Genomic DNA, 13,027 nt, shown 5'->3' with positions numbered 1-13,027 from the left:
CACTTGACCCCCTCTAGATTTTTTATTCAAGCTATACACCATTTCTTGCACCAATGACATATTATCAAAATACTTCTTCCTCGAACAAAAGCAGCTTGCTCAAGTGAGATAATCCCCACTAAAACAGGAGTCAGCCGATTCACCAATACTTTTAATAAAATTTTATACACAACTGAGCACAAACTAATAGGTCGGAACTGTGCAAAAGAGCCAGGTACTTCCACTTTTGGGATCAAAACAATATTAGTAGCCCCAAAAAAAGAAAACAAAGACATACCTTCAAAAAAATCCCTTGCTAGCGCTAATAAATCTTCCTAAATAATAGTCCAAGCCAAAATAAAAAAACTGGCCGAGAAACCGTCAGGGCCCGGACTATTGTCCTGTGGAATGGACCAAAGAGCAACCTTCAACTCCTCCATTGTCGGCGCCTCCACCAACCTTTCATTTACCAGATCAGAAATCACTGGAATAATTAACTCCATATCAGAATCATCCCATTCAACAGGAACAGCCGTTAACAACTCAGAAAAAAATTCAACAGCCCCTTGATGAACTTGATCCGCTGAATCCAAAACCAAACCATTATTCATCAACATTCGATCAATAACTCTATTCTTTTTTTTTAACCCGCAAAGCGGCATGAAAAAATGCCGAGTTGGAGTCCCCTTCCGTGAGCCATTTAATCCAAGATTTTTGACAACCCATAATTTCCTCCCTATGAAGATATTGGATGTGACACTGTTTAAAACGAAGCAACTCCTCTTCATTATCCTGCGAGTAGTTAGAAATAATCGCATGTTCTAATGCCATAACATTCCCTTCAATGGACCGTAACTCCACATCAACTCTCCTGAAAATATCAACATTCCACTTTTGTAACTCTTTTATCTACAATTGCAATTTTTTTTTCATCTTATTCCTAGGACAACCCTCCACTTGTCGATTCCAAACTTGCCGAACCACTTCCAAAAAACCCTCATGAGTACCCCACATACGTTGAAACCTGAATGGTCTAACACCACTTCTTCGGTCTCGCCCCAAAGAAATTAACATTGGCTCATGATCGGAAGAAGTTCGAGGTAAATATTCAAAACGAGCATCTGAAAACAGACTTAAAAAATCTGTATTTACTAAAACTCTATCCAATCTCGCCCATATACGTCAACCACCCAACCTCCCATTACACCACGACATTTTCTGGCCAACAAACAGAAGCTCTACCAAACTACAATCCTGAATGCAACTATTAAAATCAGCCTTGGCACGAGAAGCACTAACCCTTCAATTTTTTCATCATCACTTCTGATAATATTAAAATCCCCAGCCACCAACCATGGCCTTAAACTCAGATCTATTCCTCTCAAAGAATTCCATAAATCCTGTCTATTAATCTGAAAACAGCTCGCATAAACCACTGTCACTAAAACCCGCATATCACCACTAACAAACCAACCTGAAAGAGCTTGAGTTGAACAAGACAACCTCAAACTCCAACCCATCCTCCCAAAACAGCCACACTTTGCCACCAAATTCAGCATTATTAAAAAAATTCGGGAGATGCAACCTTTTAGCCCATCTTCCACATTTATTAGCCAAAAGAAAAAGGTTCTAAAATCGCCACCACCGAAGGGCGATGTTTATTTAAAATATGCCAAAGCCTACTTTTCGATGAAAGAATTCCCCTAATATTCCATACCAAAAAATTCAAAGTCATCAAAATAATTTACTAGACCTTGTCACCCTGTCAAAGGAAATGATCGGTTTCTTTTTTTTCCTTACCCCTCTAAGCTTCCTCAAAGGAACATTCAATTCTGGATCAGATTCATAGCACTTTTGGGCCACAACCTCACAGTCCTGCCCCATTTCCTCCTCTGAAGAGGAATGCTCCAAAACATCAGTCGAATCCATCTCCCTACCTCGAACAAAAATCCCCCTCTCAGCCAAGTGAAATAACTCAAATTCCATAGCCTCATCAATAACTTTCAGTGAACTACGAGGAGAGGAAGTAACACCAACGAGTACCTCCCGTACCTCCTTCTCAGAACCCAATTCAGATAATTCAAACCAACTGGCTCTTGGTTCGTCATTGAGCTGCTCTTGCACACTACCTGCAACATTCGGCACATCCACTTCCAAAGCCAATTCTCTCGGTAAACCCACTTCAACATTCGTCTGCAACTCTTCCTCGACTGAATTTTCTCTCGGATCAACGACAAAATGGGGCTGAACATGCTCACACACCCTTCCAGATCCATCCACGAACATCACCTCCGTTGAAGGTAGAAATCCCCCATGACTACATTGCTTAAACGCCTCCAACAAAAGCTCTCTCTTCGACGGTTCCACCGTCACTTTGGTACCGCTCACCCCTGGCTCACGAACCCCCACATTCTTCCAGACCATCTTTGGTTTCTTAACAGCCCCTGCCACATCAATTAATACCCCCTTTCCTTTCCCCTCAGCCCTTTCATTACGGCCACACATGTTCTCACTATGCCCTTGCTTCTGACATCTAGAACAATAAGCTGGAATAGACACAAAAACCACTTCCTGGAAACGACTCCACTCCACTCCTGGAGGTCCAAGCCAGAAAGAATATCTCAAAGGTTGAGATATGTCCAACTCTACACAAATTCGAGCTGCCTCCGGACGCGTAATGCACGCCGTCGCATTATCTCGTTTCAAAAATCGTCCAAACCCTCCCCCAATACTTCTCAAAATAGAGGCATGAAAATAATTAGGAGGTAACCCAGGAAACGATAACCATACCGGAACTAATGGAGAATCATCATCTTCCTTGAAATCTGGCGTCAAGTGAAAAACTTTATAGGGAACGCCCACCATGTCCGAATTTCCCCTTGCCATCACACTGATGAAACCACCGAATAAAGAATGACGAATACATGATTAAACATGCCTCATGTCTTACCAAGGCTGTCATTTATTACATGATAGTAAAACTGTGCCCAGATCATGTTTGTATATATGTCTTTTAAAGTAAGCAAGTCAAACTCATATAATGTTTTCTTTTTAATCTTTTTGATTGATAGGGATGAATCTAACTTCATAAAAAAGAACGTTCAAGAGGTTTCAAGGATGGTAAATTGTATGTACTTAAATGTTGCTTTGCATTCCGTTGGAATAGAGTCTCATGTAATCAACGTCAATATGCTTTTTAGTATTGGGATAAGGGATACACGCATGGTGGGGATCTTCGGAATTGTCGGAATTGGTAAGATGACTATTGCCAAAGCGACGTATAATCTCATTGCTGATCAGTTTGAAGGTAGTTGTTTTCTTGCAAATGTTAGATAAACTTCTAAACGAGAACTTGGTCTCATCCGATTGCAAGAGGCAATTTTTTTTTTATATAATAGGAGATTCATGTTTGAAGATTCACAATGTTGATCAAGGAATCAATGTGATTAAAAAAAGGCTTTGTCATAAAAAGATTCTTTTAGTTCTTGATGATGTGGATCATTCAAGCCAATTAGAAAAATTATGTGAAAGATGTGATTGGTTTGGATTAGGAAGTCGAATCATCATAACAAAAAGGGATCATCATCTACTAACTTAGTATAATGTTTATTTGACATTTAATATGAAGGAATTGGATCACGATGAAACTCTTCAGCTCTTTAGCCGATATGCCTTCAAGAATGTTAGATCTAATGAAGGTTTTATGGAACTCACAAAACTTGCACTACATTATGCTGGGGGTCTTCCACTCGCTTTAATGGTGGTAGGGTCAAATCTATAGGACAAAGATATACATTATTGGAAAAGTGAATTGGAAAAGTACAAAAGGATTCTAGACGAAAATATCCAATAAGTACTCAAAATAAGTTCTGATGGATTAAATGAGTATGCCCAAAAGATTTTCCTTGACATTGCATGTTTTTTCAAAGGAGAGAAGAGAATGTCACTAAAATACTGTGGACAACTGTGGTTTCTTTCCAGATTCTGGTATAAAAAAGCTCATTGATAAATGCCTCATAACTATTAATAGATATGACCAGTTGATGATGCACGATTTACTTGAAGATATGGGTAGAGAAATTGTTCGAAAAGAATCACCCAAAAAACCTGGTAGACGCGGTAGGTTATGGTTTCATGAAGATGTTCGATACGTACTTGAAGAAAATACGGTAAGATTTACTTCCAAAATACTAGCTATTTAAAACTTTCCATAAATTGAGCGTGAAATGGGGCATTTAAAGGCGGTACTTTTAAATGATACTATAATAAAGGAGCTGCCTTCATCCATCAGGTACCTCTTCGGTCTCCAAGAGTTATCTCTAAAAGGCTGCAAAAGCCTTGTGTGTCTCCCAAGTAGTGTTTTTCAGTTACAACATCTAGAGGAGCTTTGGGTAAATAATTGTCCAAATCCTGTAAATTTTGGCAAAGAGGAGGGGAATAATCGACAATTCATGCCATTTCCTGGGTATATAGTGTTGGCTCCAATGAATAATTCAAGCAATTCCAGTGATATTGATTGTTTCTCAATGGCATTTCCGTCGCTGGAATATTTGAATCTTCTCAAATGTCCCTTATCAGAATCAAATTTATTTAGGACATTTAATTACTTGACCACATTGCAAGAGTTAAATCTACCTGAGAGTGATATTGTTAGCCTTCCATCATGCATCAAAACGTTTGTTCAATTGCGGTACCTTGATTTGGACAACTGCAAGCAACTTGAAGAAATTCTACAACTATCACCAAATATAGAACAGGTATCTGCAGAAGGATGCATGGATTAGAAAGCTTTCCTCAAGTGTCAACAAAATTTCAGTTCAATACATACAACTTGCAAGAGATAAGATTGATTAACTTGTCCAGTTGCCCAAAAATGCTTATAAACATAGGGATTCCTTTGTCAATCCTTTATTGCTTGAGGTCTCTCTCTCTCTCTCTCTCTCTCTCTCTCTCTCTCTCTCTCTCTCTCTCTTCCCCCCTTTGGTTTGTTGCTTGTATATCTAAAATTTTATTATATATTTCTTTCAATAGGGACACCTTCCGGAATGTAACATTATATTCCCGAAAAATAGGATTCCAGACTAGTTTGACTATTGCAAGGAGACTTCAAATGGTAATTCTTATGAAATAGACATTAATGGGCCATTGTGTTTAGATGAGATTGCTGCCAGTGGCGGAACCACAAATTTGAAAATATATATATGTTAATTTTTTTGATTTAATAAAATAATATTAATTTATCATATATTGGCCCCTCCTTTAAAAATTATTTTGGCCCCTCCATAAAATTTAATATGATATAAAAATGAAATAAATAAAACACATCTCATATAAAATAAAATACATATTTTTATTATAAATAAAAAAAATCTAACTATAAACGATAGTATTTCTAACCTCTTTCTATTTTTCAAAGCATTTCAATCTCTAAGTTATGGCTTACGGCAATCTGCCATTTACAGACTGGCATTTCTTTTGCATACGGCACAACACATCATACTTTACATCTCGTCCTTCACATTTTTTTTTCTCCATTTTCTAACATCAAAACGAAGAAAAGAAACAAACGCTTTACCTGCTCAACTGTGAGGCGCAAGTTACAATTTTAAACACTTTGTATTTCTTTTGTTTAATATATTTGTATGAATGTCTTTATATTATTTCAATGATATATTGTTCTTGACATATCAAATACTTTTTTAATACATAAGTTGTATTAAACGTATTTTATTTTTATTATAAATCTTCCTATCAAATTATTATATATCGTTAAAAAAATTGTATAAAAGCAAAACAAAATATATTTTATGTATATTGTTCTAGTTTTGTTTGACCACATAAGAGTAAATTTCTGGCTCCGCCACTGATTGCAGAAATAGCTTTTTGTGCTGTTATTGCTCCAAATTTGGAGCAGAACATATATTTTATCATTATTTTTTTAAACGATATAGCAATTGGAGAAATACAGTGGTTTTGTTCAACCAACTCAGATCATGTATGCCTGGGATGCTCAGTTGAAAAATCTCTTGAAATACTGCAAAAGTACCTAGATGGGGACATTCTGAGGTTTACATTTGACAATGATCCAATCATGAAAGCAATCTTCAAGAGTTGTGGAATCCATGTGATATTCAAGCATGAAAAGAATGTAAAAGATCATGTAGTAGATCTATTGGATGGTATTCAACTTTCTAAGAGACACCGAGATGAATGTGAACATAACATGGATCCTTATGATGATCGGTACTCTCAACAGAGGAGGCATTTTGGGTTTGGAGGAGGTACTTTACTTGATGATTTCAATGAAGATTTGGATTTAGAGCTTTGACTTGGATTGTTATGCAACAAGGGTGGTTGTAAGTGCCAGCCGAGGGTTTATATCATGCATGATGAGCACATGGAGATATGAACAATTGATGCAAACCCAAATTGATATGGAGACCCGTGTCCAGATTCTACATTGATTGTGTTGAACTATCTTAAGAAGGTGAATCTGCACAAATATGACGAGAAAAACTTTCTCTTCCTTCGATTAGCAATATTAGTTGTTTTGAGAAATTTTTGCATTCTTAGGAAATATATAGTTTTAAGTTTTGGAAGTAATTATTTCGATCTTGGCCAAAAGTTTGGCAAAAATATTATTTACTTACGCATTTATTTTTCATGTAATAATTTGCATTTTCCTTTTTCGAAAATTATCATAATTTTAAATTTTGAAATATTTAAGTCCAGCTTAAGGGTTTCATAAAATAATTTCAAGTTTTATCATTTGTCAATATATATTTAGAGATTTCTCTTTGTATTGCATATTTTCTCAATCTCAATCCCTAGTTTTTGTTGATTACTAGCTATCAAATAATTTTTATTTTGCTTGGTATCAACATGCAATATTCCTCATATTTCAACATATTTATGTCCTTGAGTAAATGTTATACATCACACTATTGAGAAGTCTCACACGGCATAGGAACAAACTCATCCTGGATTTTATAAGGAGTTACCATACTCCTCCTATTAGACATTTTAAAGGGAGAAATTGGTGTTTCTATATGGTATCATAGCAGACTAACCTATGACCGATGATGGGCTCCTGTGACCTACCCATGATGATGGTACCAAAAATACCGACGTATTGAGAAATTTCACACAACTTAGGAATAAACTCATTCTAGGTTTTATAAGGAATTACCATACTTATCCTATTAGACCTTTTAAGGGGGGAAATTTGTGTTTCTATATGGTATCAGAGCAGGCTAACTTATGACCGATGATGGACTCCTACGACCTACCCACGATGATGATATCGAAAATACCGGCCCCCACATGAGGGGGGGCGTATTGAGAAGTCTCACACGACTTAGGAACAAACTCATCCTGGGCTTTATAAGGATTATTATACTCCTCCTATTAGGCCTTTTAATGGGAGAAATTAGTGTTTCTATACACACCACTATCTCACTTGCATCTCACTATATATGATGTAGCACATTTATCACCATTTGATGATAAAGAAACATGCAATAAATAATCATTTAATGATGATGAATATGTCACATTTTATTTAAAATGATGCAAGAGAAATGGTAATATGGTATATAAAATTTTCCTTTAGTAAACTATTTGTAGGAACACTAGATCGCGTAAAAAAGATCACAATTAAATACGAAAAAGGGGAAAAACCCAAATCCCTGAAGTTCAAATATTTTTCATTTCTTCTTCGCCCACTCTGAACCCTCGACGGTTCCCTCTCTTTGATCTTCCCATTCTCTCTTGCCATCTGCTCACTCTCTCTCTCAGCCTCATCGAACTGCCTTATGATTCCCAACCCTAGCCAATTCCATGGGCCATCACCCACAACCTTTCAAGCACCTCCGACCCTATCAATGGAGAGCCAAAATTTATTTTTTCTCCTGCTTTCCTGAAGTAAGGAAAAGATTCCAAGACTCTCAAGGAGGAGATGCTTGAAGCCATTACGCCTTTGGATCGCAGAGCAGATGCCACTGTCGAAGACCAGCAAAGTTGATCTGGTTGGATTGAATTATTTTTCTACTCTTACCTTTGGTTTGTTCTCTAGGTTATTGCTTTCTCTGGAAAAAGATTTTTGTTGTTTTTTGGTTGCCGTTTGGAACTTGTTTTGATTATTGTTTGTTTGGTGATTTCTTCTGTAAGGGCTTTGAGCTTTTTTGGTTCGTGTTGATTTTCTTTGTTTTGGAACAATTATGGTTCTGGATGCTTAATTTCTATTACTTTGATATAAAAGCTCACAGTTTAATTTGAAGACGTAGACATGTTATTGTTGGAAACCCCCCAAGTGTAAAATGTCATTTGAACTTGCAGCTACCCACCCACTGAAAATCCCTTCTCTGGCAGCAAATATTGACCAAAATTGTTGCACCGAAAGAAGCCTTCCTCTTGGTCAAGAAGTGTGGGAGTTTTGTCCCCCATGGCTTCTCCTATAAAAGGAGGTCATTTGCTGAAGATTAAAACCATCCTCACTGAGGTGAGAGATCGAAGCAGAGGACTGTGGGCAAAATTTAGAGAAAGAGAGGATGTGAGAGAGAAAGTGTTGCTCGAGCGAAACTCAGTTTGCTCAAGATGTACATGAGTGCGGATTCATGAACTCGAGCAAAAGAAGAATCCTAGGGAGTTGAGATTGTGTAGTTGAGCACTTGTAAATCTCCTCTGAAGAAAATTCCTTACAAGCTGTGTGGATGTAGACAATGCTGATGCATTTGAAGATACATTTGGAGAGGCATCTGGACATCCATTTGAAGACGTACCTGCAGATGCATTTGATAGCGGAAATCTCTCATGGCTAACAAGCATTCCACTGAGGGAATGCAATCATTTGAAGGATGCAATCGTTTGTAGCATCCTAGTATGGCACACTTGGGTGGGGGGGTGATTGTTGGAAACCCCCAAGTGTGAAATGCTATTTGAACTTGCAGCCACCCACCCACCGAAAGTCCCTTCTCTGGCAGCAAATATTGACCAAAATTGTTGCACCGAAAGAAGCCTTCCTCTTGGTCAAGAAGTGTGGGAGTTTTGTCCCCATGGCTTCTCCTATAAAAGGAGGTCATTTGCTGAAGATTAAAACCATCCTCACTGAGGTGAGAGATTGAAGCAGAGGGTTGTGGGCAAAATTCAGAGAAAGAGAGGACGTGAGAGAGAAAGTGTTGAGTGTTGTAATCTCATACAAACTCAGTAAAAGAGGCTCCAGTGGATATAGACAATTTACTGAATCACTTAAATATCGTCTTGTGTGATTTTGGACAGGCTAAAGGCGCAACAGTTATACCATAACACAAGTCACCAACATTGTGCCCTTTCAAAAATGTTGCAAAATAAAGTCTAATTTTTTTCAAGTTTAATCGGTATTATAAGACAATGGCCTGATTGGAATGCCCGTATTCTGTCTATTGCGTTGTGGGATAATGATTTAATTTTACTGATGGCAGTGCATTGAAAAGCAGCTCTTTTGTTATTTTCTTTTCTTAATTTTTTTTTTTAAATTTGATGTAGAGAAAGCAGGATGAAGTACCAGTGGATGCTACCCTCTGCAAAAACAACAACATCAAAGCTTTTTGCCCTGGTCAATGTTCCCACAATCCCATGATTACAACTCTCTCCTCTTGCTTCTTTCTTTCGAGTTTGATAACATCAGTTATTTATATCTTTCGCCAACTTCTAGAGTGCTTGTTCTTCTAACAATGCTGCATCTTTAACCTTATGTTTGAGTTTTTCTACTTTTTATGTTTTCTGGTTTCATTAGAGGTGGTGATAATTACTTGAGTTATTTTTTATAAGTAAAAGGGAAAGTAATATTAAAATAAATACTTATGAGTTATCACCAAACCATGGGAACCGATCTTTTCTAAACCGATTAGGTGGCATAGACTAGGCCAAAACTTAACATAATTGATCTTCTAACACAAGTGAAAACATTTTCTATCACTAAAACGTACCCTTTTTTGCTGCTTTTATCCCCTGCATCTTCTAACACAAGTGGAATGTCATATATATCATCCAGGAAGTTTATGTATATCATTTAGTAAACTCTAATCAACATGGAAGATGCTTTGAGAAGCTTGTAAACTCTGACCCAATTTACTGATTTTTTTTTTTTCTTAAAGCATTTCATACTTTCTGAAGAGCCACTACAAAAAAAGGTAAACTTGGCGGCGTTTATATGCGCAGCGTTTGTTTATGCGCCGGCACATATATAAATTTACCGGCGTTTAATGTTTCCGCCGGTAAATTATTGAGATTTCCGACGTTTAAATTGTTACGCCGGTAATAATATATAGCTTTGGCGGCGTTTATAACAACGCCACCAATATAGTAATTATGAGCCGGGAAATTAATAGTTTCCCGGCATTTATATTGTTACGTCGGTAATAATATATGGTTTTTGTGGCGTTTAAATAAACGCCACTAATTTATTGATTATACGCCATTATATTAACCGTGTTTGCCGACATTTATAATATTACGCCGGTGATAATATATAGCATCAGTGGCGTTTCACAAAATGCCGACAATTGATAAAGTTTACGCTGGTAAAGTGTTGAGTTTTTCGACGTTTATATTGTTTGAATAAATGTCGGCCATTGATTAATTTTACGCCGGCCATTGATTAATCAGCATTTATAGTGTTACACCGGTAATAATTATATAGCATTGGCGGCATTTACAAAATGCTAAAAATTGATCAATGAAACACTGGTAATTAATAAATGAGCTGGCATATATATTGTTACGCTGATAAGAATATATAGCGTCAGTAGTGAAAGCTATTATAAATTTATTGGTATTAAAAAAACTAATAATAAAAACTTATTTAAATAATATGAAAATATCTACAAAATCTTAATTAGTTGAATTTTTTAGATGCCCTACCAGTAAATACCATATATCGCATTCCAATTCTGAAGGGAGGGAGGGAGGTTCAATAGAACTATAGAAGAGTAGGGTTGTTCATCCGGGTTTTGGACCGGGTACTCGGGTATGCCCAACTCGGAAACCGGATTTCAAACCCAGACTGGGTCCAACCCGGACTAGCCGAGTTATGACCCGAATTGGAACCCAAATGAATCCAAATTCCTTGGTTTGGCACTGAACCCGCGTTTTCTCTTTTCTTCTTCTTCTTCTTCTTCTTCTTTTTTTAATAAATAGAAAAGCCTATATATTATTAAATTTTTGCAAAAAAATAAAAATTAATCTTGAAAAGCTTAATTTTTTAAAAAATTTTTTTACAAGCATATATTTCAAAAAATCATATTAGAAAACATAATGCATTGAACATGGTCCATAATAATAAAAATATATCAAAATAGAAAACTTAATGTAAAAAATAACTAAAGTTAGAAACTAATTATCATTTTAACTAAATGCATGCAAAAGAAAATATATACAACATTCATCATGTAAAAATGTATGCAACACACAATATAATTCACTACATTATTTTGTATTTATACATTGCATTATAAAATAAAAAATTACAATATATGAATCATTTTGATTTTGGAGACATAGTTTTGGTCATGGTCCTCTCGGGTTTGGCAATAGACTTTGGTTTCATTATGTGGAGAGCTGGAATCTTCAAGTTTTGAGCCCTCTTCATTTGGATTTGCTGCACCCATGGAATTCTCAAATCTCCAATCTACAAAGAATTCAAAATATCTCTACTAAAAATATATATACATGTATATAGTTGATAAAGTGACCAATAAGCAAACTACAGTGCAGAAATTGACCTTAAATGAGATGGGAAGATGCAATCGGTTCACCTAACAACCAAACTTCATATCATCTGTGGACTGCAAAAAATACCCTGTTCTTTTTGTTACTCACAGCTATTGGATGATTCAAAAAATACCTAAGGCTCATGACTTGTAGAGAGCAAGTTTCATTCCATAAGCTTCCATTAAAATCATAATCTATCGGGCTTTTTGATTGCCTAGGATCAAGAAGCATCTTTTGTTTTTTGTTTTTTCCCTTTCTCTGATTTCTCAGAGCCAAGTGTGCTTTAGGGGTTGGATCAAAGGTCTATCCACACGATAAACAGCCAAGTAGACAAATTTCCAAAAAGGTGAGGTGCCAGGCGAACTCAAGAAGCAGGCTTGGCTATTAACTATTAAAATACTAACACCAGTGTATTAAGAATAAAACAATGGACCAACGATTTTACAACCCAGTTCAAGAAAAGTCAATGTGATGGTTTCATTTTATCAATTATATATATGTATATATATTGTTTGAATTCAAGCAAGAGTTCAAACTCTGTTTCCTTTTTTTTTTTCCGACAAAGAATTCAAACTTTTAACTTTTTAAAACAATGGACTCACTATTTTACAACCCAGTTCATGAAAAGCCAATGTGATGGTTTCACTTTATCATTTAATTGATATGTGTATATATTGTTTGAATTCAAGCAAGAGTTCAAACTCTGTTTCCTTTTTTTTTGTCACAAAGAATTCAAACTTTTAACTTGTTAGCATCATATCTTTGCTTAAAAACCAAAAAACCATGAGCAATAAAGACCGTAGCTAGCTAGTATATATGATTAGAAAAGATAAAAAATAAAAAGAAGAACAATATTTCTGATTTAAAAATATCCTTTACACCATTAAATAGATAAAAAAATACTAATAATAATTAATGATTGACCTCGAGAAATGGACCACCACAGTGCGTACTGAAAAAGTTTGGCAGCGAATCTTTTGATCAAGGCATGCCTTTTCTTGTACAGCTGTCACGCGTTCTTTACTCTAACAAAAGGAATTTTTTTTGGTTTGTAGTTTTTTCAAATAAAAAAAAAATAGAGGGAGGATGAAGAAAAAATAAGAAAAAAATTAATTTTTTAAAAATTATAAAATTATTTTTATTATAAAATAAATTTAACATATGATTTATAAATTTAAATTGATACCCACTTTCTTGAAAAATGAATGACTGGTACCGAGAAAATGAATGTAAAGTATAACTAATTGTAAATATATGATCGGGAAATATTTATATTTTATCAAGCTAAGTTTCCGGCACA

The 13,027-nt window shown here is 35.7% G+C and overlaps 1 protein-coding gene across 14 annotated transcripts in view; it reads left to right on the top strand.

Moving 5' to 3' along the window:
• Positions 1-13,027, top strand: part of LOC122297078 — a 93,118-nt gene that overhangs the window by 32,345 nt on the left and 47,746 nt on the right. For all 14 annotated transcript variants that reach the window (XR_006238628.1, XR_006238629.1, XR_006238619.1 and 11 more), the window contains one exon: positions 9,502-9,571. Coding sequence is in view for 3 of the 14 variants with exons in the window: in XM_043106978.1 (XP_042962912.1) it covers positions 9,502-9,571 (70 nt within the window). In the remaining 11 variants the exon portion in view is untranslated. The remainder of the gene's footprint in view (positions 1-9,501; positions 9,572-13,027) is intronic.

The sequence above is a fragment of the Carya illinoinensis genome, chromosome 15 (assembly GCF_018687715.1).
Source record: "Carya illinoinensis cultivar Pawnee chromosome 15, C.illinoinensisPawnee_v1, whole genome shotgun sequence".
NCBI lineage: Eukaryota > Viridiplantae > Streptophyta > Magnoliopsida > Fagales > Juglandaceae > Carya > Carya illinoinensis.
This window is presented reverse-complemented; position numbering and strand designations above follow the sequence as displayed.